This window comes from Felis catus, chromosome F2, assembly GCF_018350175.1.
Source record: "Felis catus isolate Fca126 chromosome F2, F.catus_Fca126_mat1.0, whole genome shotgun sequence".
NCBI lineage: Eukaryota > Metazoa > Chordata > Mammalia > Carnivora > Felidae > Felis > Felis catus.
The window spans coordinates 6,244,620-6,272,509 of NC_058385.1; the positions used below are offsets into that span (position 1 = coordinate 6,244,620).

A 27,890-nucleotide genomic window follows, 5' to 3' on the forward strand; every position below is an offset into this window, starting at 1 on the left:
AGGTATTTTAAATGTGAAAGCTGTTTTATCTGCTGGAATCTAAGTCCCCTGAGGGCAGGCATTGCCATCAGTTTTATCATTGTTGTATATCCCGCACCTGGAATGTATGGCATGTAGTAATTGGTGAATAAATAGTGTTTGATAGATGCGTGAACAAGGGATGAGCACTCACACTACGAATCACGCGAAAAGTGCATAGTGTGTGGTGAGTCTTTGCCCGGCGCTGTGACTCACCCAATAGGCTCCTTCCCGGTCAAGGCCAGATTGTGGCTTGGTCTGGCCTGGTCGATGGGGATGGTGGAGCCCCGGAAGAAGCAAAGGGAGTCACTGGTAGGGGGCTCCATGGTTTCCTTCCCCTTCCCCCTGGGCAGCCAGACTGTGCTTGGCCTGCACCTCTCAGCCCCATGGAGAGGATAAGAGGCGTGGAGTCCATTTCTGGCAGAGACCCCAATGAACCTGTTGGTGATGGGTATCTCTGGGGAAAGGGTTGACCCATCCCTGCCTCCAGTGGGCAAGCCTCTGGAAACGGCTCCCAAGGTCACATCCTGATCCCTGGGATCCAGGAGGTGGTGAACTACCCCTTCTGCAAAGATGCAGGATGGCACAGTTGACCATAGGATAGGGAGACAAATGGTCCCAGCATGACCTCGGGAGCCTCCATAAAGGCAGAGTTTTCTCCAGTTTAAGAGAACCTGAAGGATGCCAAGCCTGAGAAAGGCAAGGGGAGTGGGGGGCCAGAGTGAGGCCAGAGCAGGGCCTGCGTTAGCCTCAGCCAGCAGCCAGCAAGGACCTGGACCTTCAGTCCCACAACGACAGGAGCTGAGTTCTCCAACACCTGAACGGGCCTGCAGGCAGGGTCTCCCCAGAGCTCCAGATAAAGCCCAGCCTGACTACACCTTGACACTGACCTTGTGAAATCCTGGCATGGAACCCAGCCAAGCCTGCCTGAATGCCCCATCTGCAGAAATGTGAGCTGATGGTTGTTGTAAACCAATAAACTGGGGTCATTTGTTATGCAGCCTATCGGCTAACACACTGCCCTGGAGTTTCCAGCTGAGACCGGCTTGCCTGTGTGAGCTCTCACTTGGGGGGCAAGAGCCTCAGCCCCACCTGAATTTTGTCACACCAGCCAGCAAAGTAGCGGAAGGTCTGGATGGACGTGCCCACGTGGGTCTTCAGGGCCAGTGTGAAGGCAGTGCCTGCATCCAGAGCCTTCATAGTGGCCAGTTCTTCCTGATGCTGTTCCGTGAGGTCCGCCAACCTGGCCAAGGGGTGGGGGAGGGGATAAGGAGGTCACCATCCAAAAAGGCCACCCTCTCTGTCTCTGGACAGCCTTGACCAGGGGAAAGCACGTCCAGCTTCAAGCACCAGCAGATCCAGTGGAGAGTGCCCCCAAGGATGGCATCTGTGGGCAGGGAGAGGTGGGATGATGGGAGAGATTCAAGGGAAGGTTCGTCTACACAGCGCCCTCCTGAAGTGTGAACTCTCTGAAATCCAGTTGCCCTCCTGTGATTCCGGTGGGTGTGCTTCTGTGGACAGCCTGGGAATTAGATCTTTGCCCCCTTCTCTGATATAAAGGAGCCCAAAGAGCAGAGCGTTCAGGGGACAGGGTGCCCCGAGGAAGGCGGAGGCCTCAGACCCAGAGCGGCTCTCAAACCTGTACATGGAGGAGCTCTGGCCCAGAGAGAAGTCTGGGACGAAAGACTGCTGACCAGCTCCTCTCTGCATTCAGCCATGGCCTGGCTTAAACACCCCAAGTACACACTCACACTCTCTGGGAAGCCAACCCTAATTCCTGCCCACTCTACACCAATCACATATCCCTCCAGTGTCCTGATAGCAACCTCTACCTGTCTTCAAACCTTGCATGACTGTTATGGATATTCACTTAGTTGACTATTCCAGGACTATTTGGCTCTCCCTGAGGCCTGGGACAGGATTTGGTCTCCTGCTCCCTATGGACCTCCTACAGCCACTGGGCACACAGTCAGTATGCAGCATAAGGCTTGTGGGTGACACGGTGGGCCTAACAGACACAGGCAATCTAGTTACATAGCGACATGGTTACTTCAGACAGTGACACATCCAGGTAATTCTCTAGTTAAGAATAGCCAAGGTGTAAATCAGTTTTTGGGAAGCATTACAGACCAAATAACAAAAGCACCATGTGGTGGCATTTCAAAGCCTAGGGTTGTATCAACAAGAAAAACAGATGTGTCACAGGTATAAATCTGTATTATAAACAAGCCACAGTTGGTCTTTGTGAATTGGCCTCTAGTTGTTCAACTCTTCACTGCAGGGTGAGACCTGTCAGCTTAAAAGCTTGCTGGATACACATTTATGTCTCCAATTATTTTAAACGTAGCCCAAACAAGCAGACTTTAGCTATTTAAAGTCGTCTTGCTTTGCATCCCCTCTGCCCCCTTCTCTGGGGCAAAGAGAGAACGACTATGCTATTATCGTTGGAGAGACGGACTATGAGCTTACAGCTGCTGCCTTCCCAGCCCTCTGACCCAAAGATCCCCGCTCTGCTGCTGAACAACATTGCCAGGACTCGGGAGCCCCCCCCCCCTCTGATCACCCAACCTCCAAAAGTTCCTTTGCACCCTTCCCATTCTGAGTAGACACCGCCCCACTACAGTCTCTGGAGGGTCTCCCACTATGGGGGTGTCACCTCCTGAAGCCTGTTGTGCTTTCTACTTCTCATAGTCCTATCTTTTCCCTCGATCAGCCCCAAATCCCTCCAATTCTGCCAGACAATGTCACCTGCATGTGATGTGGCCAGGTCATAAAGCCCTGAAGTAACTATCACCTGAGCACGCCATTTGGGAGGCTCGGGGAGGAGAACTGAGTGGGATTGTTCATTGTCAACTTCATTGAGCTGTACCTCCTGCCTCCAGCATCCTGTCCCCAGAAAGCACCAGGGGGGAAGGCAGAGAAGCAACCACCATCATCCCAGAGGTCCTCAGGACAGCCATGAGGAAGGGCAAGTGTGGGGTGCCACACAGGCTCGGCCTCACTCCCAGCAGCCTGGGCCACCACCAGATTCTTGTCTGTGGACCTAACGAAGCGTCTGAACAAAAGATGACAGCTTCCTACAGACCCCACCACCAGCTCTCGGTGGCCCCACTCTGGCAGCTGTGGACACTGGCCTCTAGGTTCCCGAGAGGCTCTATCTTCTCCCTCAGTGGTTCTTGGGGCCTGTTTAGTGACTTTCTCTAACCCTCTTTTCTGGATCTTTCTTCCTAGTGTCTCCCACCATTGCATAATGTCTCAACCCTATAATGTATTCTGTCTTCCATAATATGTATCCATGGTGGTCTATTTTCCTCATTGAACCAGGGGCTGCTCCCTCCCGAGCCAGCAATGGGTGAACCTCCACGATGGGGACTGGGAGGCTGCATGAGGCAGGACCAGGTTCCTAGGAGCTCTCAGGTCTGGACTTGAGATGTCTGTCAAAGCAGTCCAGGTCTCTACTTAGAGCTGTGCAGGGACTGACTCAACACTTCAGGATCATGTCGCTGGTGGTGTTATTATGACATTAGCCACTAGATGGCAGCAGAACTGCTCAAGGGAAACACTCTTGGGTCTGCAAACATCTACCTCTGGAGTCCCTGCTTCAGGGCCAGAAGGCTTCTCTCAGCATCACCAGCCTGGGCTTGCATGGTTCAGTTTTGCCTAATCTGGGAGCACTAGGTCACTAGGCAACGGCTTCCTAAAATTGATAGGCTCTTCAAGGGGTCTTGAAACTAACTTGAGTTACAGCAGGTTGGGTGCACCCTTGCTTGCCCCAACCTGTATCATCTCTATTCCATTTTGAAACTAGACAGGCCCCTCTCTCTGGGCCTGGAGAGGGTGTCCAGGTGTTTCTGGAGGCTGGAGGCTGTCCTGGTGTTTCTGGCCTCTGAATAGGAAAAAAAAAAATGACATTCTGACTGAAGGTCCAAGATGGGGCCTCTCTCCCACCAGATGACAAGTACATTTGGACCACATCATGACCAGCCTCTATGCCTGACAGCTTCCCCAGGACCCAGAGCATAGAAGTCAGGCTCCTGAAACTGGCTTGTTCACTAGGCTTTTCGACACTGCCTAGTTCATCTGTGCAGCGCCCTCCCTACTGAAAACATCACACCAGTTCCTTGGGGGGCCACCACTCCTCCCCCACTGGGACCACCTGGTTCTAGGGGAGCAGTATCTCTCCTCCAGGCCGCATTCCCACCCCATGGTCATAAGTGGATCAACTCTACGTCCTTCCCTAATAGTTCTGATGAAGCTAAGGGGAGAGAGCCCCTTCTTCCCTGGTTTTAGAAAACAAGAAAAATGTGAGATTCCAGCAGTCAGGGGAGAGAGCCCCTTCTTCCCTGGTTTTAGAAAACAAGGAAAATGTGAGATTCCAGCAGTCAGGGGAGAGAGCCCCTTCTTCCCTGGTTTTAGAAAACAAGGAAAATGTGAGATTCCAGCAGTCAGGGAGGTCTGAGCGAGGACCACCGGGAAGAACAGAGCCCGTGCTTCCGTCACTGGCTTCTACATAAAATAGCCCTGATCTCCCCTCTGGTCCAGTCCACTCAGGGAAGTGGTGAACATGTCCGAGACTGCCCAGGACTATCTGTTAGCTTTGCCAGTTTACTGCTCGCATCTGATTAGCGCCTCCACTTTGGTGCCTCCTCATCATTAATCCCACTGTTCCCTCCACTGAGGACAGTTTTCCCTTAGGGCTACTTGCGTCTTGTGACGTCCCTCCCGCGTCTCAAGTCACTTCCTCTGAGAAGCCTTTTCTGAGTCTCAGGCCTCGGTTGCACAACCTGTCTCGGACCCCAACTTAACGCCTGGCAAAACCCAAGCACGCGGTTCCAACCCAAACAAAAGGTGGGGTAGCTGACAGGAGGTTGTGGCGCTCTCACCTGTACAGGAGCCGGCCTCAATCCCGTGCGCTGATCTTCCCCCACAATCCAATCTCAAAGGCACCCTTAGTGGCAGCCACTGCCTTGTCAACATCGCCGACCTGGGCCAGGGACACCTGGCAGAGGACCCGTGGTGGAACAGCGCCATGAAGCCCTCCCTGGACGCTGGTACACAGATGCCTCGAGTTGCTGCTCCCTGGCCAACTGGGCGGGCTCAGTGGGGACAGCGGGTGAACAGGAGGGCCCTGGAAGGGTGTGCACAATGAGGAAAGGCAGGGACCTTCGAAGAGGCTCGTTCGCGTTTCTCCATACCAGGACCCTTCTTTTCAGTTGCCCGCTGAGCCCGGAAAGGGAAACAGACTCAGGCTGCAGCCTTGAGGCTGGGGATCAGCTTAAAATTGTCAAACCAAGAGCAGAAGGTGATTAATTCGGTAAGTCCTAGGAAGAAAGACTATTTCTTAAGTGAAATAGTCTACATGTGGAAGATGACAGGACCACTCCTGTCCCCATCCTTGCTCTGGGTCCAGCAGTGCCCATGGGCACTATAGTGCAGCCTCCCATACCTCCTGACACCTGGGCTTGGCCAAAGGAAAGCCCGGAGGAGAGAGAAGTGGGAGGTGCAAGGCCAGGACCCTGCTGGTTACCACCCGCATGGTACACCCTCCCTGCCCAAGGGCCCAGCACCCAGGCAACCCTGTCCAGACAGCTTCCCTTCTGGGATTCCCCAAACAGGCCTCAAGGTGGTAACAGCTCATGTTTCTGCCTGAGGGCACTGCATCCCCTTGTCTGCGTCCCCACACCCGGTCTACCCCTTTGTCAATTATTTTCTTTAAAATCCCTTCAAGTGACCCAGTTGAGTGTGCTATGCGCTTCCCGCAGGCCCTGAGGGATGCTATCGGTAGGGCAGAATGGAGAACTAAGTATGCACCTATAGGAGTAAGTGTTGTTCCAGGTAGGCGTGTGTGTGTGTGTGTGTGTGTGTGTGTGTGTGTGTGTGTACGTGTGTGAGACTACAATATGCGCGTACTAGGTCATGACATAAAAGGGTCAAGGTTGAGAAAGTCTGACAAACATGGGATTCAAGGCAGAATTCCCAACAGTGGGGTGTCACATATTCAAGAAGGTAAGGCCCATGCTGAGGTTACTGTTGACACGGGGAGGGGGAGAGAATGGCTTCATTTCTTCCATGGGGGATGTTAGCTCTCCTCCCAGTCTCCGAAGCAGGCTCCAGACCTTTGGAATCCTCCTGCCTCCCTGCTCCAGCTCCGCTCTGGGCCATTCCCATAAGGAGGACTGGAATCTGACTGCAACCATTCTGTGTGCAAGTAGAGGCCCCCTAAGCCAGGATCCCCAGACACCGGGTGGAGCAGTAGATGAGAGAGGAGGCCTTGGAGGGGGAAGGTGGAGGGAGCGCAGGAGGGAGTGCAGGAAGTGCCCTCACACTTCCATCTGTTGGGCTGACGGTCTCATAGGTCTCGGCACCCCAAACACGTCCCCAGTGAAGAGCTGTGGGCACCTGGAGGGTCAGCTTCTTCACCGCCTTTTCCACCTGGGAAGGGAATTTTTGCACGGATTCGCTGCAGCGTGGAGTCTTCACAAGGTGCCGTAGTGACAGATATGAACCCACAGAGAGACACAGGAAACACAGATAGATAACCACTCATGCACACACACACACACACACACACACACACACACACACAGCCGAGGGGCCAGGGCTCAAGGCCCCTTGGCCTTCTCAGGTCTCTGCAGCCAAATCCAGTCCTGCTGCCCTCCTTAGCCCAGGGAGCTATTATGGGGGCAGCGGTGGCAGCTGAGCAGTAAGAAGCGATGACGAGCACGGGATCTGAGGTCAGGCTGCTTGGGCTGCAACCCCTGTCCTGCCACTTACCCGCTGTGTGATCTCACACTGGCTGCTAGGCCTCTGCAAGTAGGAAGTGCCGGTTGGCAGACAGACACTTGTGAGTCACCAGACATGACACCGACCCCATCGCTCGCTTCCCCGTAGACCGGAAATTCCAGACCGAATGGCATCCTTGAAACACCATTCGTCTCCTGAAATCTGTTCATCAGTCACCTGACCACAATCCTAAGGCCAACCTGGCGTCCATCCTGGCTACACTTTCCTCATCAGCTTTTGAGCCAAACAAACGATCCCAAAGTTAATTCCTTCGGCAGCTCGTAGCCTGCCAACACACTTCAGGATGATTTTTCAAGAGTTTCTTTTAAAATACGCTCGCAGGGGCGCTAGGGTGATCTCAAGATTCGTGAGTTCGAGCCCTGCATTGGGCTTTCCATGGTCAACACAGGGTCTACTTCAGATACTCTGCCACTTGCCTCTTTGTCCCTCCCCACATATTCTCTCTCCCTCTCTCTTTCTCTCTCTCTCCCTCTCTCTCTCTCTCAAAATTGAACATAACATTTAAAAATTAAAAATCAATTTGCAATTACACCATCACACTTCCATATATGCAAGTTGAATGTATAAGATCACTTGTTTCCCTTATCGGGAAAATGTTCCCAATTCCTCATTCGCTGTCTCTTTCTCTCCCTCTCTTTCCATCTAGCTCCCTCCCTCCCTCCCTTTCTCTCTTTCTTTTGACATTTCAACAAAAGGAATTTAATGCATGCAGTTGGTTGCACAGGTGATGGAAGAGCTGAGAAGCTATGAGTCAAACCAGAGATTGGTAACAGCAGGAGGCCGCTGCCATCACTAGGTTAGAAGGACAAATGGCGGAAGTGGTGGTCCCAGAACTGGCGTTTAGGGTCCCCCAGCAAAACTAGAATCCTGGAAGGGTGATCCGGCAGAGGCTGGAGCCACAGCAGCGAGGAGGCAACTACTGGGAAAAAACATCACAGGACATAGAGGCTGGGAAGTACTCTGTAAATGCCACTTCTTCATATCCTACTCTCATGTCTTTGGGGGTCATGTGCAAGTGGAAAACTCTGAGCCTTAGTTTCTTCACCTGCAAAACTGCAATAATAGCCCCTCTACTATTTTCTGGTAAGTAAATGAGATAGCCTACCTGTCGAGAATAATCAATAGGAGATTAAGAATAGTCACTGAAAGATATGTCAAAAGAATGAAAAGGTTGGCACTCCTCAGCGGCTCAGGTGGTTGAGAGTCCAACTCTTGATTTAGGCTCAGGTCATGGCATAGAGCCCCACACTGAGTTCTTCACTGAACGTGGAATCTGCTTAAGATTCTCTGTCTGTTTCTCCCCCCTCCACCTCTCTCCCCCAATCTCTCATCCTCTCACTCTCTAAAAAATAATAATAATGAAAAGAAGGAAAAGGCCAACCAAAGATTGGGAGAGAATATTTCCAAAGAAAATATCTGATAAAGGACTTTCATTCAGAATATATAAAGACGTCTCTACTTTCAATACTAAGAAAAAAACAAACAATCCAAGTAAAAATGGGCGAAAGATCGAACAGATCCTTCACCAAAGAACAAACGCAGATGGAAAAAGCATATGAAAATATGTTCAACATCACCAGTTATTAGGGAAATGCAAATCAAAATGACAATGGGATACGTCTACCCACTTACCAGAATTTCTATAATTAAAGTCTGACCATATGTATCAGTGGTAAAGATACAGAGCACCGGAACTCTCATACACAGCTAGTGGGATTGTTTAAAATGGTACTTTGGAAACCATGCTGGAGAGCACTTTGGCAGTTTCTTAAAAATCAAACATATGCTTCCCATTTCACTCTCAGGTATTTACTCAAGGGAAATAAAAACCTACATATGGAAAGAAAATGGCAGAGTAAGAAGCTCCAAAGATCCATTCCACCACCTAAACAGCTATTGAACTCACAGAGTCGTCTGAATCAAATGTTCTGGAACTCTATAGAGTCAGTCAAACATTTGCAACACCCAGGGGAAAAGATGATGAAGAGGCTGGTGAATGTTAGCAAATTTCAGCATTTTGTGGGATGTTACTCCCCATCCTCCTGGTAGGAGGCAGTGGGGGAAGCTGAACTTGTTCCTGGTACAGCCTTCTGGAGCCGGGGTGGGCAGTAAGGACCTTCCCCTCCCTACATCCAGATTGTGTGTTCTTAGTGCCGATGCTCCTTTTGATCACTGAGGGGCCAGCACGAAGGCTGACAGCCACAGTTTTAACCCTCAAAGGCTGAAGCAGCTCCCAGGAGATTTAAAAAGGCAATATCCCCCCCCCCCCCCGTTGGGAGTCAGACATTTAATAAAATCGTTTTTAGGCCACTGGTTGATCACAGAGATAACAGAACATAAACTTCAATTACTACATACAATGAGGAATAGACACTTTACCAAAAAAAAGGAAAAAAAATTTGGAAAAGTCACAAATGGATAAATCCAACCCTTCACAAGCAAGACTTAGCAATCACTGAGGGCTGAGAGGATTATATTTTCAGAATTACACAACACTCAAAATGTTGAGTTTTGAACAAAAAAAATAGTAAAACATACTATTTTTTACACAGCTGATTTACAGGAAAAAGATAAGAATCTGGAAGCAATCATCCTCTAGGAAGACCAAATATTAGAATTACTTGTCAAAGATATTAAATCAACTCTCTTAAAGGTGTACAATGAATTTAAAGGAAACCGTGGACAAAGAACTAAATGGAATAAGGAAAATGATGTAAGAAAAACATGAGACTATCAATAAAGACATAGGAAATTTAATAATAAACCAAACAAATTCTCAAGCTGATCAGTACAGTAGCTACAACAAAACACTCAGTAGAGAGGTTCAACATCAGATTTGAGCAAGCAGAAGAACTGGTGAACTTGAAACTATGCAGCCCGAAGAAAAGAAGGAAAAAAAGAATGAATAAAAATGAACAGAGCCTGTGGGACGTCATCAAACTCATCAACATTCTCATTTTAGGAGTTCCAAAGAAGACGAGAGATAGAAAGCGCAGATAAAATATTTGAAGAAATCATGTCCCAAAAGTTCTCAAGTCTGAGGAAACACATGAATGTACACATCCAAGAATATCAATCAATTCCAAGGAGGATAAACTCAAAGAGATTTACACCACGACACATTTTACAGTCAACTTGTTGAAACCCAAAGAAGGAATTTAGAAAGCAGGAAGAGAAAACTAATTCATCACCTACAAAGGATCCTCCCTACAATGAAGAGCTGATTTCCCTTGGGGCGCCCGGGGGGCTCAGAAGCTTGAGCACTGAGTTCGGCTCGGGTCAGGATCTCATGGCTTGTGGATTTGAGCCCCCCCATATCAGGTTCTGCGCTGACAGTGTGGAGCCTGCCTGAGATTCTGTCTCTTTCCCCCTCTCTCGGTCCCTCCCCCACTACCAGTTTCTCTCAAAAATAAAATTTTAAGAACATTTAAAAAGTTATTAATAAAAAAAGAAGGACTGCTAAAGAGAATCTCTTGGGCTCAAATGAAAGGACACTGAAGAGTAACTCCAAGTCGTAAGAAAAAAGGAAAGAACACTGGTAAGGGTAACCACAGGGGTAAATATGAAAGCCAGTATTACTGTACTTTTCGTATCGTTTGCAACTTCTCTCTTCTTCCTATATAATAGCCAAATGCAGACCACAATGATTTTAAATCAATATTAATGGCTATGCAATGCATAAGACAATAATAGTTGGAGTAGGAATAGAGATGTATAGGATTGGAGTATACACTATTGAAACTAAATCAACATTATGTAAAATACACTGTTATATGTTCATTGTAATCTCTAAGGTCATTAAGAAATAACTTTTAAAAAGGGAATCAAAGCGATACCCTACCCAGAAAAGGGAGGGCAGTAATAAAGAAACTGAGGAACAGAAAGCATAAAAGATGTACCAAAAACAAATAGGAGAAGAGAAGTAAATCCTTCTTTATCAGTAAACTTGTTAAATGAAAATAACTGTCCTATGAAAAACATAAATTGAAATGTTGGATAAAATACATCCTCCATCCAGATGCTAGATATTCACTTTAGATGTAGGTACACACAAAAAATTGAAAGTAAAAAGATGGAAAAGATATCTCATGCAAAGAGTAACCAAAAGGCAGCTGGGTTGCTATATTACTATCAGAAACGATAGACTTTAGGGGCGCCTGGGTGGCTCAGTCGGTTGAGCGTCTGACTTCGACTCAGCTCATGATCTCGCGGTCCATGAGTTTGAGCCCTGCTTGGGCTCTGTGCTGACAGCTCGGAGCCTGGAGCCTGCTTTGGATTCTGTGTCTCTCGCTCTCTGCCCCTCCCCCACTCATGCTTGCGCGCTCTCTCTCTCTCTCTCTTTTTCAAAAATAAATAAACATTAAAAATATTTTTAAAAAGGAAAAAGAGAAAATAGACTTTAAATCAAAACGGGTTATGAGAAACAGAGACTCTTAATAAAAGGTTCAACACAATAAGAGGATATAACAATTATAAACACACAGGCACCAACAACACAGGCCCCAAAATATATATAGCAAAAACCTAAGGAGCAAAAAATACAATAGTAGTTGGAGACTAAAATGCCTAACTTTCAAAAATGGATGCAACAACCAGAGAGATGATAAATAAAGAGACAGAGGAATTAAACAACACTATAAACCAATTGTATACATACAGAACAGACGTATACAGAATACTCTACCCAAGAAGAGAAGAATTCACGTTCTTCTCAAGAATACATGGAATATTCTCCAGGATGAACTATTTGTTAGGCTACACAATAAGGCTTTTTGCTGTGTTTTTTTTTAATGTTTATTTTTTTGAGAGAGAGAAACAGAGTGCGAGCCGGGGAGGGGCAGAGAGAGAGGGACACACAGAACCTGAAGAAGGCTCCAGGCTCCGAGCTGTCACCACACAGAGCGAGGTGGTGCTCAAAGCCACCAATCGAGAGATCATGACCTGAGCCAAAGTGAGATGCCTAACCCACTGAACCACCCAGGTTCCCCAGGCTACACAATAAGTCTTAATAAATTTTAAAAGATTCCAATCTTATAAAACATCTTTTCTGATCTCAGTGGAATGCAACTAGAAATCAGTAGCCGAAGAAAAATTGGAAAAGTCACAAATAGGTGGACATTGAATGGCACACGCTTAAACAACCAGTGGGTGAAAGAAGAAATCACAAGGAAAATGAAAATGCCTTTAGTCAGAGACAAACAAAAACACAACATACCAAAACTCCTGGATTGCAACAAAGGTAGTCCAGAGAGGGAAATCTGTATCTGTAAATGCACACACTGAAAAAGATCTCAAGTCAATACCCTAATTGTACATCTTAAGGAATTTTTTAAAAGGGTAACCTAAACTCAAAACTAGTAGAAGGAAGGAAATAGTAAAGGTTAGAGCAGATACAGATAAAAGAGGGAATAAAAGGACAATACAGAAAATCAATGAAACCAAAGTTGGTTCCTTGAAAAAAACAATCAACAAAACTGACAAACAGGACTGACCAAAAACAAGAAAAACAGAGAAATACTTCAATTACTAGAATCAGAAATGAAAGTGATTATGCCAATTATACATAAATAAAAAGGACAAGAGAATGCTGTGATAAATTATACACCAAAAATTTGATTAACTAGGTGAAATGGACAAATTGCTAGAAACATGCAATCAACATAAACTCACGAAGAAGTAAAAAAAATCTGAATAGACCCATAAATAGTAACGAGATTAAATCAATAATCACAAAACCCCCAACAAAGAAAATCCTGGGGCTGAATGGCTTCACCCATCCTTCTCAAAATCATCCCCCTCCCATAAAAACTGAAGAAGAATGAACATGTCCCGATTAATTCTATGAGGCCAAAAATACCCTGATACCAAAGCCAGAAAAAGACACTACAAGAAAAGAAAACTTCAGGCCAATATTCCTGATGAATAAAAATGCAAAAAAATCTCCACAAAGTACTAGCAAGCTGAACTCCCTGTGAACAAGTGGAATTCTCAGTTGCAAGGATGGTCAAGGGGGCAAAGTTTCAGTTACACACGATGAACAAGTTCTAGAGATCTAATGTACATCAGGTTGACTATAGTTAATAATATTGTAGTGCGTACTAGAAATTTGCCAGAAGAGTAGCACTCAGGAGCCCCTGGGTGGTTAAGTCGATTAAGTGTCCGACTTCAGCTCAAGTCATGTTCGTGGGTTCGAGTCCCACATCGGGCTCAGAGCGTAGAGCCTGCTTCAGATTCATTTCCCTCTCTCTCTACCCCTCTCCTGCTCATGCTCTGTCTCTCTTTGTCTCTCAAAAATAAATAAATGTTAAAAAAATTAAAAAAGAGTAGTTCTCAGGTGCTCTCACTGCCAAAAAATAAAAGTAACTATGTGAGATGGGTATGTTAATTGGTTTGATTGTAATAATCATTTAACTACATATATACATATATATGTGTGTATATATATATATATATATATATATCAAAGGATACTATTTTATACCTTAAATATTTATATTTTATTAAATAAAGGAAAAATAAGAAAATGACTCTTAAGCTATGAAGCAAGAAAAGACAGTAATGGAGGAAGAAAGGGCTTATTTGCTCACGTGAGAAGCACAACTGGGTTGTGTCCTCAGTGCCTCTGTGCATGGTCACAGCAAATTATCCCCGGGTTTTTCGTTTAAGGCAGAAATCGGTTAGCTACAGCCTATTTTTACAAATAAAGTGTGACTGGAACACACACATGCAAAGATTTCACGCCCTCCCCCCCCCCAAAAAAAACCTGGCATATTGTATATTTTTAAAAAAACTTGACATATTATTGGTGCTAAAAAGCAAACACCACAGTGTTGCAGGGCATAAAAGCAATATGTGAAAAGCAGTTGCATTTCTATACGCTAGAAATGAACACTACAAAAATGAAATTAAGGAAACAATTTCACCTACAATTGCATCAAAAGGAATAAAACAGCAATAAAGTACCAAAGGGACAACAGAGTTGTGCGCTGAGAACTGTAATGTATTGCTGAAGGAAATTTTAAAAGGCCTGAATAAAATGAAAAAAAAATCTTCATTTTCATCAATTAGGAGATTTAATACTGTTCAGATGAACCATTCCCCAAAGTGATCTTCAGTTTCTTTTTTTTTTTTTTAATTTTTTTTCAACGTTTTTATTTATTTTTGGGACAGAGAGAGACAGAGCATGAACGGGGGAGGGGCAGAGAGAGAGGGAGACACAGAATCGGAAACAGGCTCCAGGCTCCAAGCCATCAGCCCAGAGCCCGACGCGGGGCTCGAACTCGCGGACCGCGAGATCGTGACCTGGTTGAAGTTGGACGCTCAACCGACTGCGCCACCCAGGCGCCCCAAAGTGATCTTCAGTTTCAACGACACCTCTATCAAAATCCGAACACGTTTGCTGGTTTTCTTTTGTTTTCCTTTGTTTTGTTTTTACCTACCCAGGCCCACTGATCCCCCAAGACAGCTCACAGAACTCACGATATAGCCATACTTCTCACTAAGATTTATTACAAGGAAGGAAAAGAAGGGAAAACTAGCAAAAGAAGTAGGCATAAGATCAAAGCCGGGAGGAAGCCAGGTGCAAGGATTCAAGGATTGTCTCCCGGTGGAGTCACAAAGGCCATGCTTATTTCTTCCAGCAATGAATTGTGAAAACACAGGTCTTCACACCGCGTCCCCAGAGACTCAGCACCTTAAGGTGCCTTCTAGCCATCTAGACACGCGCTGCCTTGCACTTACCAAAACGACTCCCCAAAGCAAGGCAAGTGCTCAGCATAAGCCACGTTGTTTGCGTGATTTAGAGGCGACGGATTGCAACCTTCCAAATTTCAGTCCAGCATGTGGAGTTTGGAGGTCCTCGCTCCCATTCTCACAAGAAGAAGACAGCTTGAAATCAAAACTCTTCCAGGATCCACAAGAGAACTGAGGTCCCAGGGCAGAGTGCTGCCCCCAACACTGGAGTGGCAGACCGGGAGAAACACAGCTTACTTGAGCAGAATCTCACAAGTAGAAGTTGCTGACAGGAAGACTTTAAACCGTAATTTAAGAATTGCTGGAGGCACTAATTGGGAATTAAAATTATTGAGAACCAAATAAAAGTAAGTTGAGAACTAGTTGAGAATTAAAAACTCCTGGGGATCTGGTCTTATGGGGGACCCCATGCTTTTGTGAGTTTTACCTCCAGGAGTCGCACATGAGGTTCTCAGGTGAAAGATGGGAGGAAAATCCCTTAGTGCTTCCGGCAGGAGGAGGGGAAAGTAGCCATTCTGAAATACCCCCGACAGCATTCTGCTCTTAACAAGGCGTGCCCTCAAGAGAAACTGTTTTATTGGAAGTTAACAAACCTGAGGGAAGGGTAATACCTATCTCTGGCCCTCTCTACCTTTCCTGAAACCCCAGAATGGAGAACTGAAATAAAGATACCTGTGAAGATCATATCCCAGGGGTACAGGCTCACTAAAAGACTGAGACCTAATCATACAACTACCCAAGGTTTCCTTTCCCACCGCATCTTAACACTGTATCAAGATCACTCGTGCAAAATTATAGGCGGTTATTGTGAAAAAGCGACAGCTTCTTTTTAATTATTCTCTAGGAAAACCCAAAGACAACAGAGAACACAAAAACAAAGATGCTGGAAGTTTTATTCTTTGACACCTACAGCTGTAACACAGCCTAACCCTTAACCAGGTCAACATAAAACTTCACACTAAAGGCCTATCTACTCTAGTTTCCATTACTCAATATTGTACATCCACCTTTCAACAGAAAATTACAAGGCATACTAAAAGTAAAAATAAACAGAAGAGACCAAGAAAGGATAAGACCCAGACTCAGGGCACATTTTGGGAATATTATACAGGGGAGTTAAAGATTAATATATGCAATATGATAAGGGCTTTAATGGGAAAAGTGGAAACATGCAAGAAAGCAGTAGTAATGTCAGCAGGGAGATGGAAACTTTAAGAAAGAATTAAAAGGAAATGCTAGAAATAAAAAGTATAGTAACAAATGAGGAATGCCTTTAAGGGTTCATCAGTTGACTGGACAGAAGGAAGAAAAGACAAGTCAATATGGAGACAAGTCAATAGGAAGTTCTAAAACCGAAACACAAAACGAACAATGAATGAAAAAGAGCAGAATGTCCAAAACTGTGAGACAATTACTAAAGGAATAACACAAACATAATCAGAATATCGGAAGGAAAGGCGAGAAAGGAATCCAAGAAATATTTGAAGTAATAATTGCCGAGACTTTTCCAAAATCAAAGAGAGACACGAAATCACAGATACAGGAAGCTCAAGGAACACCAAATAGTATTTTTTTGAAAATCTCCATATCTACATAAGCACATCATATTCAAAGTGTAGAAAATCAAAGACAAAGAGAAACTCTGGTAAGAAATATGAGGAAGAAGTGTCTCACTTATAGAACAGGGTGATATTTACATTGGACTTCTCTTCAGAAACCATGCCAGTAAGAAAAGAATGGAGTGAACCATCTAGAGTATTGAAAGAAGTCAACATAGGGGCGCCTGGGTGGTGCAGTCGGTTAAGCGTCCGACTTCAGCCAGGTCACGATCTCACGGTCCGTGAGTTCGAGCCCCGCGTCAGGCTCTGGGCTGATGGCTCAGAGCCTGGAGCCTGTTTCCGATTCTGTGTCTCCCTCTCTCTCTGCCCCTCCCCCGTTCATGCTCTGTCTCTCTCTGTCCCAAAAATAAATAAACGTTGAAAAAAAAATTTTTTAGAAAGAAGTCAACATAGAATTCGGTATCCAGAAAAATTATTCCTTTGTTTTTTAAATGTTTATTTATTTTGAGAGAAAGAGTGCACATGCATGAACAGGGGAGATGCAGAGAGAGAGAGAGGCAGAGAGAGAATCCCAAGCAGTCTCTGCACTATCAGTGCGAAGGCAGGTGTGGGGCTCAGTCTCATGAAGCCATGAGCTCATGATCTGAATCAAAATCAAGAGTCAGATGCTTAACCAACTGAGTCACCGGGCACCCTGACAGCAAAATTATTCTTAAAAAGTGAAAGAAGGGGTAACTGAGTGGCTCAGTCAGTTAAGCTTCTGACTCTTGGTTCTGGCTCAGGTCACGATCTCATGCTTGGGAAGACTGAGCTTTGCAATGGGCTCTCTGCTGTCAGCATGGAGCCCGCTTTGGGATATTCATTCTCTCTCTCTCTCTCTCTCTCTCTCTCTCTCTCTCTCTCTCTGTCCCTGGCCAGTTCTTGCTCTCTCTCTCTCTCTCAGAATAAATAAACTTTAAAAAACGCTTTTAAGTGAAAGAAAAATAAAGGCTTTCTCAGAAAAACAAAAATGAGGAAATTTGTTGACATTACTTGCTTTGTCTCGGAGCCCCTGACACCCTAATGTTTATACACACAGATATACTAGATATAGAGGGGAGAATACATATACATAAATAGATAGAAAGATAGATAGATTAGATAGAAAGATAGATAGATTAGATAGATAGATAGATAGATAGATAGATAGATAGATAGATAAACAGACATGGGTATATATACAGAGTGATAGCTATAGATATATTTTCTGCACTGTCATTGGGTAGAACCAAGAAACAATAATACACGAGTAGAAAGGAGCACACTTATCACCCATATCTTGGTTTCTAATTCCATTCTCCAATAAAAGGAAGCAAGGGTCCTAGGAGAAATGCCTGATCCCAGGGCTGTGGCAGGGAATATACAAGAACATCTTATAGTGCTACAAATAAAGAAGAGCTTATAAAAGGATGGGGACAGGTCACAGGTATACAAGACACAATTGAAAGAGCTGGCACTAGACAAAGCTTAAACAATCTGAGGGGGAAAAAATCAGTAAATTAGTATTGGATTTAACCCAAGTATAAGATAAATATCTAGAACTCCATACCGATATAAATAAATGACTAAATAAATAAATAAATAAATGGGAGAAAAGAGACAACTCTCCACGTAGGAGAATTTTAAATAATTTAGGTAACTACTCTGTTTTCAGGAGCCTTGAACATGGGCTGCACATAGTAGTTTCCTTCCAAAGAATACAGTGGGGAAATGGGAGGAAAAGAATCAGTTCACAGTAGAGACACCCGACATGCATGAACTCAGCCAGGTGATTATGGTCACTATAAACAGTGACATCACCTTGATAGCACGCTCCCTTGATATGTGAGAAGAATGACACTTTATCTCTGTATTTCCTCAAACCCATACCCCTTTCTAATTATGAGGGAACACATCACATAAATCCCCACTGAGGGATAGTTCCAAAGGGGGCCGAGATGGCTGAACAGCACGGATGTTCTCAGCTTCTGAAATGCAGCTACATCAACTCCGAACCATTCTGCATACCTAGGAAATTGATCTGAGGACTGACATGAACAATCTGTATAACTTGAGCCACAGAATTCAGCAGGTACGTGCTCTGGAGGGGGGAACTGGGAGACAGAAGCCATGGAGGGTAGGGAGCTGTTTTTGCAGCGAGAGGACAGAGAAGGGTTGGGGGGGATAGTGTGGTACAATGGGAGAGTACAGGAAAAGCACTCCCCACCAAAGTAGCTGGACAGAAAGAGAAAGAGTGGAAACAGTCACAAAGGACGGAACACGAAATCTGTTCCCCAAAACCACTGACAGTGATAAGGGAGACAGTTTCTTTTTTTTTTTTTTAATTTTTTTTTCAACGTTTTTATTTATTTTTGGGACAGAGAGAGACAGAGCATGAACGGGGGAGGGGCAGAGAGAGAGGGAGACACAGAATCGGAAACAGGCTCCAGGCTCCGAGCCATCAGCCCAGAGCCCGACGCGGGGCTCGAACTCACGGACCGCGAGATCGTGACCTGGCCTGAAGTCGGACGCTTAACCGACTGCGCCACCCAGGCGCCCCAAGGGAGACAGTTTCAATACCATTAGGGCTCTATAAACAGGGGAGTGCAAAGTCAGAAATTCTGGAGCTCAATACCAGGTGGTTCTCTGGTGAGGAAGCAAGGCGAATCCCCAGGAGCACGCAGTGAGATCCAAGGGGTCCATAGGTCACATGGGGAGAAGCCCTTCCCCTTCATGGAGGTCATTTCTTATTTTTTTTTATTTTTTTGAAGGTTTAATTTTTTTAATTTTTTTATATTTTTTATTAACAGAACTTGTGTCTGGAGAATGAGATCCAGAGGCCAAACATCTGCCTGGCACACAGAGTTAGCCAGCCCTTGAAGCCAGCCCCGAATGCTCACCCATGCCCTATCAGGCGCCCTCCATCTCAAGGGAGAGCTTGCAATGCTGTTGGTTCATCCCTGGTCCCCTCCCCGGAACTAAACCTCACCCTAGCCATAGATCTGGCCTCTAGGGGTGCCATGCCCCACCTGTGGGCCAAGAACAGAACTGGTGCTCATAGCCAACTGAGATTTCTTCAGAGAGGAAGCCAGAGTTCTTCATGACCAGTGCAAGGCCGGATGGGCCTGCAATCTATCTATTATCTATCTATCTATCTATCTATCATCTATCGGAGAGATCCCTTTAAAGGAATGGGCCCTTGGGTTTGTGGAAATTTGGTGAATCCAAAGTTTGAAGGGGAAGGCTTGCTGGCCGAGGACTCAAGAGAAAGGTGCAGTTCGAATCCAAAGGCGGTCTACCATGGAACTAGGAAGAGCCAGTGATGCAGATGTGCATCATGAGCCCAGACCTCGGCCTCTCTGAGATGCTTGCCCACACCCTAGAGCCACACTCTGACAGGCTGACCTTTTCTTTTATGCAGACCTTCAACTCCTTAGGTGGGGCCCAACAGGAGCCATTGGTAACCAGGGACATGGCCAGGGTTTCAGGCCAGAGACATGGCCAAGATGTCCCAGAAGAGACAGAAGTCACCCTGACTCCCTTTTCTCTCACACGCCTGGTGAAGGATGGATGCACCCAGAGACAGGCCCAGACTTCCCCCAGCTCTGTGGTTGGCCAGCAGCTGCCTTCACCTCCCCTCCAGCTCACTGGCAGTGGGAACAACTGAATCTTTGCTTCGATGGACCAACAAACCCCATGCCTGGAGCCCCGGATCTCACTTCCTGTTTGAAGAACCTACAACTTGGACCTAGAGAAAGCAACTTGTTTGCAGTGCAGTCCAGGATAGCCCAGGCCTTGTCTGTCTGGCTCCTGGAACTCCTCTTCGGTCCCTCTCCCAGGGTCTGCGGTAAGTTCTCAGTTGTGACTTTGGTTCACTAGCACATTAACGACTCGCCAACCCAATGCCTTGACTTACTTCACTTGAACCAGTACACTCGGAGGCCGGAAGGCAAGGCTTATCATGGCGTTGATCTCCAAGCGCATTAATTGGCTCATCCTCAATTTTTCTCTTTCGCTCATAAAATGGTTGCCATGTGCTCATCCAACCGCACTTGGGTTCACCTGCGCACCCTCCCAACCCCGTCCCTCACACATAGACTAGAGATCACAGACACAGTGACAAATTCCTCACTCGCGCCTTGCAGGTGGTTGGATTTATGCATTGCCTTCAAGAGAAGTCTCTGTGGGGCGCCTGTGAGGCTCAGTCTGTTAAGCACCTAACTCCAGATCTGGCTCAGGTCCTGACCTCAGAGTCGGTGAGTTCAAGCCCCACCTTGGACTCTGCAACCACATAACAGACCCTGCATGGTATTCTGTGTCTCTGCCCCTCTCCTTTGGACACCTTCTCTCAAAATATAGAAACTTGAAAAAAATCTTTGTTCCTACATACAGAACACAAACTTAGCAACTTAGAGTGCTCAAAATTCTGACTTCGCAACGGAAGATGGCGAAGGAAAAAAACAGCCTTTGAGTTTTACTTGCCTTTCAGACTCAATTTTGCTTTTCCGGGTGTCGCGCAGCGTCTCTGATGGTGGCTCCGGCCGCGACGCCGCACAGATGAGGGTCATCTCTCCACCTGCAGGCCTCACAGCCCACCAGGCCCAGATCCACCTGGTCTGGGCCCCCCTGCTTCAGGGTCCATGCAGTAAGGCTCACACCTTTGGTGGATAAACCCAGTTCGAAACTGTTTTCCAATGGGAAACCTTTCGGGTCCTAAAACCCCGCAATCACCCGCTGAAGTGACCCAGACCGGTTCCCCCAGGATGACCTGGCCCTGACCTGCGCATTGGCTCCCCAGGGGGGCCTGGGGCACAAGTGTCCTGAGCACAATCCCGAGGGCGGGGGAGGGGTTGGGGGGTGAGAAGGCAGCTCTGGCTTCTCCTAAGCACAATAAGCCTCAAGATCTCGCCCAGAAACGGAAGGGCCCCCCCACCTGGCGAACGCAAGAACTCTCCAACCTGGATCCAGAGTCAGGCTTCCAAGGCCAAGCTGGCCCCTAACACTCACCATCCTGCAAACACATCCCGGATAATCACAGTCTTCACACAAGGAGCTCGTTCTATCAGCAGCAGGCGCGGGCGGTCCTGGAAGAAGCCCGTGGGGGTGTTTGGGGGGGGGGGGTTGATGGCGCCCGCCTCCAGGGAGCCGAGGAGCCCACCCTGGAGAGGACGCCCAGAGCGGGACACTGCGTCCTCCTAGCGCCCTCCGCAAGGGCCCCAGGGCTGTGTGGCGGGACTTGACGGCTCTGCGAACCCCCGCGAGGGCCCCCAGGACGGTGCCGCAGACGCGATGGCTCAGACACCCTCAAGGTGGCGCCCTGGAGGTGGTGGAACCGCGAGCCCTGATGGCTCCCACGGCCCCTCGAGGGCACCCCCACCCGGGCGGTGCCGGAAAGTGACAGTTGGGACACCCCCGCGATGGCCCCCAGGGCGGAGCCAGGGGACATGAGGGCTCTGACGGCCCCTCGAGTGCACCCACCCCGCCGGGCGGTGCCGGGAAGTGACCGGTGGGACACCCCCGCGACGGACCCCAGGGCGGAACTGCGAAACCTGAGGTCGCAGACCCCCCGCGCGAGGGCTCCCAGGGCAGAGCCCCGAGTCCTGATGGCTCCTGAAACCCCCGAGAAGACCCCCACCCGATGGCTGTACCTGGAGACGTGACGGCTCCGAAGCCCCGGCTCCCGCCCAGACGGCGCCCCTGAGACGCTCGGCGCAACTGTACCCACGAATGGCTGAAGCCGCGCTTGCTCCTCCTCCTTTATACCCCTCTGGCGGACCAGATTGAAAACCAAGGGCCAGGGTCCTGCGGTGGACTTACCGCCGCCCCTGGACGAGGTGGGAACTGCAACCCGGTGTGTCTCCGCAGATCTGCGATCCATTCCAAGATTTATAATTTTTTTGGTATAAAATTTTTACTTTATTTACTTTTTAATTTTATTATTATTTGTGATATAGTTGTATTAAATTACATATTAAAATAATATCAAGTAATTACAACATTTAATTATTCTTAATCAATTACATAATTTAAATTAAAATTATTAAATTAATAATACAAATTACTATTATTGTTATTTTAATGCTTATTTATTTTTGAGACAATGCGAGAGACAGAGTGCAAGCAGTGGAGGGGCAGACAGAGGGAGACCCAGAACCCAAAGCGGGCTCCAGGCTCCCAGCTGTCAGCCCAGAGCCGGACGTGGCTCTCGAACTCACTCACCGAGAGACCATGATCTGAACCGAAGCCTGACGCTCAACCAACTGAGCCACCCAGGAGCGCCCAAAGTATTGTTTTTTTAAATATAACTATGGTCAAATTGGTTTCCATATAACACCAGGGCTCATCCCCAAAAGTGCCCTCTTCCCTGCCCATCACCCAATTTCCCCTCTCCCTCACCCCTGCCTACCCTTAGTATGTTCTCAGTCCTTAGGGGTCTCTTAGAGTTTGCCTCCCTCCTTCTCTGTAACTTTTTTTGTTTTCCACTTCCCCTCTCCCATGGTCTTCTGTTAAGTTTCTCAAGATCCACCTAAGAGTGAAAACATATACTATCTGTCTTTCTCTGCCTGGCGTATTTCACTTAGCACAATTCCCTCCAGTTCCATCCACTTTGCTGCAAATGGACGGATTTCATTCTTTCTCATTTCCGAGTAGTATTCCATTGTATATATAAACCACATCTTCTTTAGCCATTCATCAGTTGATGGACATTTAGGCTCTTTCCATAATTTGGCTATTGCTGAGAGTGCTGCTATAAACTTTGGGGTACAAGTGCCCCCTATGCATCAGTACTCCTGTATCCCTTGGGTGAATTCCTAGCAGTGCTATTGATGGGTCATAGGGTAGATCTATTTTTAATTGTTTGACGAACCTCCATGCTGATTTCCAGAGTGGCTGCACCAGTTTGCATTCCCACCAGCAGTACAAGAGGGTTCCCGTTTCTCCACATCCTCGCCAGCATCTATAGGCTCCTGATTTGTTCATTTTAGCCACTCTGACTGGCATGAGGTGATATCTCATGGTAGTTTTGATTTGTATTTCCCTGATGATGAGTGGCGTTGAGCATCTTTTCATGTGCCTGTTGGACATCTGGATGTCTTCCTTGGAAAAGTGTCTATTCATTTCTTCTGCCCATTTCTTCGCTGGATTATTTGTTTTTCGGGTGTGGAGTTTGGTGAGTTCTTTATAGATGTTAGACACTACCCTTTTATCCAATATGTCATTTGTAAATATCTTTTCCCCTTCCGTCAGTTGCCTTTTAGTTTCGTTGATTGTTTCCTTTGCAGTACAGAAACTTTTTATCTTGATGAGATCCCAGTAGTTCATTTTTGCTTTTAATTTGCCTTTGGAGATATATCAAGTAAGAAGTTGTTTCAGCTGAGGACAAAGAGGTTTTTTCCTGCTTTCTCCTCTAGGGTTTTGATGGTTTCCTGTCTCACATTCAGGTCCTTCATCCTTTTGAAGTTTATTTTTGTGTATGGTGTAAGAAAGTGGTCTAGTTTCATTCTTCTGCATGTTGCTGTCCAGTTCTCCCAGCACCATTTGTTAAAGAGACTGACCTTTTTCCATTGGATACTCTTTCCTGCTTTGTCAAAGATTAGTTGGCCATATATTTGTGGGCCCAATTCTGGGGTCTGTGTTCTATTCCGTTGGTCTATGTGTCTGTTTTTGTGCCAATATCACACTGTCTTGATGATTACAGCTTCGTGGTGGAGGCTAAAGTCTGGGGTTGTGATATCTCCTGCTTTGGTTTTCTTCTCCAATATTACCTTGGCTATTCTGGGTCTTTCGTGGTTCCACAGATTTTAGGATGGTTTGTTCTGGCTTTGAGAAGAATGCTGGTGTGGCGAGGTCAGCGGCTCAGTCCTCAGCAGGAAAAGGCGGTCCTTTATATTCCCAGATTTAGAGAGTACGTATGGCCTGGCAACTTGAGGGACAGTAAGAAATGAAAATGAAATAGGAGAGCTTGTTTTCATGGCTTAGCATTGCATTTTAATTAAAACACAATCATAGTCTTTTTTTTTTTTTTTACTTGTGGTCCAGCATCTTAACTGGTGGATTACTCCAGCTCAGCCAGGGGGCAGATTTGGGGGATGAGTTCAGCACATGAAACATGGTGAACCTCCTTTACAGGTTCAACAAGAGCCAGTGTGGTCCTTCCAACCATGGTCATTCCTTGGCTCTCAAGGGAGGGACAGCCCAGCGCCATTTCCTCCATTCAAATCTGGCTGCGATGCCTGATCCCGCACAAACACAGGCATCTCCCAGAGGCATTTTCCGGAACGTGTGGATGTTGCGAGTTTGGGTCCAGAACACTGCAATAAAATGAATGCCACTACCAAGCAGCTCAAATGAATCCTTTGGATTCCTAGTGGGAATGAAAGTTATCACTTGACTGGAGTCTGCCATGCACAATAGCATTATGTTGACAAAAATAACAAAAATACCATAATTAAAAAGCACTTTATGGTTTTTAACATTTTTTTTAAATTTTTTTTCAACGTTTTTATTTATTTTTGGGACAGAGAGAGACAGAGCATGAACGGGGGAGGGGCAGAGAGAGAGGGAGACACAAAATCGGAAGCAGGCTCCAGGCTCTGAGCCATCAGCCCAGAGCCTGACGCGGGGCTCGAACTTACGGACCGCGAGATCGTGACCTGAGCCGAAGTCGGACGCTTAACCGATTGCGCCACCCAGGCGCCCCTTAACATTTTTAATATAGTCATTTTTCTTTTGAACGAGAGAGATGGAGCATGGGTGGGGGAGGGACAGAGAGAGAGGGAGACACAGAATCGAAGCAGGCTCCAGGCTCTGAGGTGTCAGCACAGAGCCCAACACTGGGCTCCCACCCGGGAGCCGTGAGATCATGACCTGAGCCGAAGTCCGTGCTTAACCACCTGAGCCACCCAGGTGCCCCTTAAAAACACTTTTGTGTTTAAAAAAATGCTCTGCATCACCTGAGCTTTCAGCAATAGGTAATCACCGGTTGTAGATCACCATAGCAGATATAATAATGAAAAGAATCTCACACTGGGCAAGAAGTAGCAAAGCAGAGACTTGGAGGCAGCAAATGCTCTTGGAAAAGTGGCCCCAGTAGACTCGCCCTACACACTGTCACTAAAAACCCTCCATTTGCACAGGATGCAGTGCCTGCAAAGCCCAAAAAAGCAAAGCACAATAAAACGAGGTAGGCGTGTGCTGGGTAAATTGGTGGGGGAGGAGTTTTCTGCTTCTTCGTTTGGCCACTTCAGACCCGACAGGGTGGAGGCACATCTCCGCTGATCTCTCCTGCATCTGCTCTCGGGGTAGGTGGTCACCATGGGGAAGAGTGGAAGCTGGGGGGAGATGGGTGTGGGTCTTCTGGAGCTGGGGTGCAGGGAGAGGAAGAACTCCCAGTAGGGAACTGCATACGTGACCACTGGCTGTCCTTCTGGCCCATTTTTGTTCGTTTGCATCACGTCCTCCTCATTCATATGGGTCCTATGGAGACACTTCTGTCAGGTCATGAGTGGCCAGCACGGATGCGTGGGCACTCTGAGGGACAAGGGATTTGGGAAGTGTTTGTTTTGCGTGCTCCCGTCTAAGCTTGGATGTCTCAGGTGCCATCTTAGGGTGAGACCCTTAGTTGCAGGCGGGGCCCAGCTGAGATCCCCTCTGCCACGAACCGAGTTGCGTTGCCCACAAGCGCCTGTGTTGGAGCCCTAGCCCCCAGTGGGAAGGTATTAGGAGGCAGGGCCTTGGAGAGGTGATTAGGGCAGAGCCCATGGGAGCAGCAGCTTTATCAAGCCAGGAAACAGCTTGCTCTTTTGTGTTCTCTTTCTCCATTGTGTGAGATTTCCCCAGACCCAAGCATGGCATCCTGATCTCAGACTCTCAATATCCAGACAGGATGACACCTTTTCCCCCAAACCAGAGGACCCTGCCTCTGTCAGGTCCTAGAGAAATAATTTAGCCAAGGGACCAGTGAGGTGGGACCACGGACCACACAGAAGCTGCATGGGTGGGCAGGAAATTGCATCTGCCTGAGCTCTCCCCCCAGCCTTTGTGGGATGAGGACTGTCTGAGATCTTGTGTGGGCCACCATGGGGAGCTTTGCTGCTGCCTGCTGAGTCAGCAAGAAATGTCGCGGCAGGGCAGGGAGCGCACCGTTTCACAGACCAGCCCCTTCACTGTCTGCTGATCCCACAAATTCAAAAGGTCTTCCTTGTTCCAAGTCTGAGGGTCCGGGTGCTCTCCTGATGCACCAAGAGCAGAATCACACGTTGGCAATTCCAAGGGTCAGGTGGTATCTCCAATCCCCAAAACTCTATGGATTACATGATTACCCCTCACAGCCCTTGGTACAGATGATGTATCCAAAGCATGCACTAGGGTAAAATTGATCCCAAGCTGTGTGGCTTGTACATTATTGCCAGGCAGCCAGGCTTCCGGTGATGCTCCCACCCTGCACTGGGGTGAGTTATCAGATGACCAAGGACTCTCAGCTGCTTCCTCCCAGCTGGCCCATCTGGGTTTACTTCCCTCCTCGGGGTCAGAAGCAAAAGGGGCAACACTAAGCAGTGTCAGTTAAACAAGACGTGTCAATTCTATGTATGAAAACATGCCCAGGGGCACCTGGGTGGCTCAGTCAGCTAAGCATCCGACTTTGGCTCAGGTCATGATCTCACAGTTCGTGGGTTCAAGCCCTGTGTTCGCTCTGTGCTGACAGCTCAGAGCCTGGAGCCTGCTTCGGAATCTGACTCTCTCCCCGCGCCCCTTCCCCCCTTGTGCTCTGTCTCTCAATCTCAAAAATAAGTAAGTAATAAAAATATTAAAAGGAAAAACAGTAAAATCATCCAGGTCAACCTGAGGGGCACTTCCGTCGCTGCCCTGTGGGCCAACCTAACCAAACACCCCATCTTCATGCCCAAGGATCCTGCCCCTGGGGAGGGGTCTTATTTCAATATCCCCATGTCACCATCCCGGAGCTCTTTACAGAAAAAAAGAAGGTGTGAAAGCAGAGGGTAGTCTTCATTCTGTAGGTCATCGTCTGCAGTCGAGGGTTAATAACTGTCAACACACACACCCTTGCTGTGCGCCTGGATTTTCCCATGTCATTTATGGGGCATCGCTCAACTGTGCACTTCTGTGTTCGTTGTATGCAGTGAGTGAGTTGAGATGCTGCCGTTTTCTCTCAAGGCAGCATTCCTTTCTTCAAAGGAAAGGTGCCTTGTGGTTATGGAAGTTTGGTGAGCCCAACGTTTGAAGGGGAAGCCTTGCGGGCTGAGGACTCAAGAGAAAGTTGTAGTTTGGATCCAAAAGCTGTCTACCGTGGAACTAGGAAGAGCCGGTGTTGCAGATGGAATCCAAGAGTAGTGTGCCGGAGAGAGCCTCATGGCCTATGAGAGGTTGGCCTTTTCCTTTATGCAGGCCTTCAACTGATTAGATGGGGCCCACCCACGCTGGGAAGAACAGTGTGCTTGACTCCATGCCCGCTGATTTCAATAGTAAATTCACCTAAGAACATTCTCATTGAAACATTCACAATGATGTGTCAACAAATATCTGGCCTCTTGGCCCAGACAAATGGGCAATCAACCACATCAATGTCATAAGTCATATTGATAGTCTATACCCTTGATGTGATATGATGTAGATGGCACTTTACCTCTTTGGTCTTCCTCCCCGAAATCCATAACTGCAGCCTAATCATAAGAAAAACGTCAGATAAATTGCAATAAAGGGCATCCAACAAGACACTTG

The 27,890-nt window shown here is 47.1% G+C and overlaps 1 protein-coding gene across 7 annotated transcripts in view; it reads right to left on the reverse strand.

The window, feature by feature from the left end:
- The window catches only part of LOC109495973 (cytosolic 10-formyltetrahydrofolate dehydrogenase-like), a 54,195-nt gene extending 32,279 nt beyond the window's left edge, over positions 1-21,916 (reverse strand). For all 7 annotated transcript variants that reach the window (XM_045049840.1, XM_045049839.1, XM_045049841.1 and 4 more), the window contains exons 1-4: positions 21,800-21,916; positions 21,159-21,235; positions 20,634-20,809; positions 1,111-1,261 (exon numbers count right to left, since the gene is read on the reverse strand). In XM_045049840.1, the coding sequence (XP_044905775.1) occupies positions 1,111-1,261; positions 20,634-20,719 (237 nt within the window). In that variant the 5' untranslated portion in view covers positions 20,720-20,809; positions 21,159-21,235; positions 21,800-21,916. The remainder of the gene's footprint in view (positions 1-1,110; positions 1,262-20,633; positions 20,810-21,158; positions 21,236-21,799) is intronic.
- Between the last annotated feature and the right edge of the window lie 5,974 nt (positions 21,917-27,890).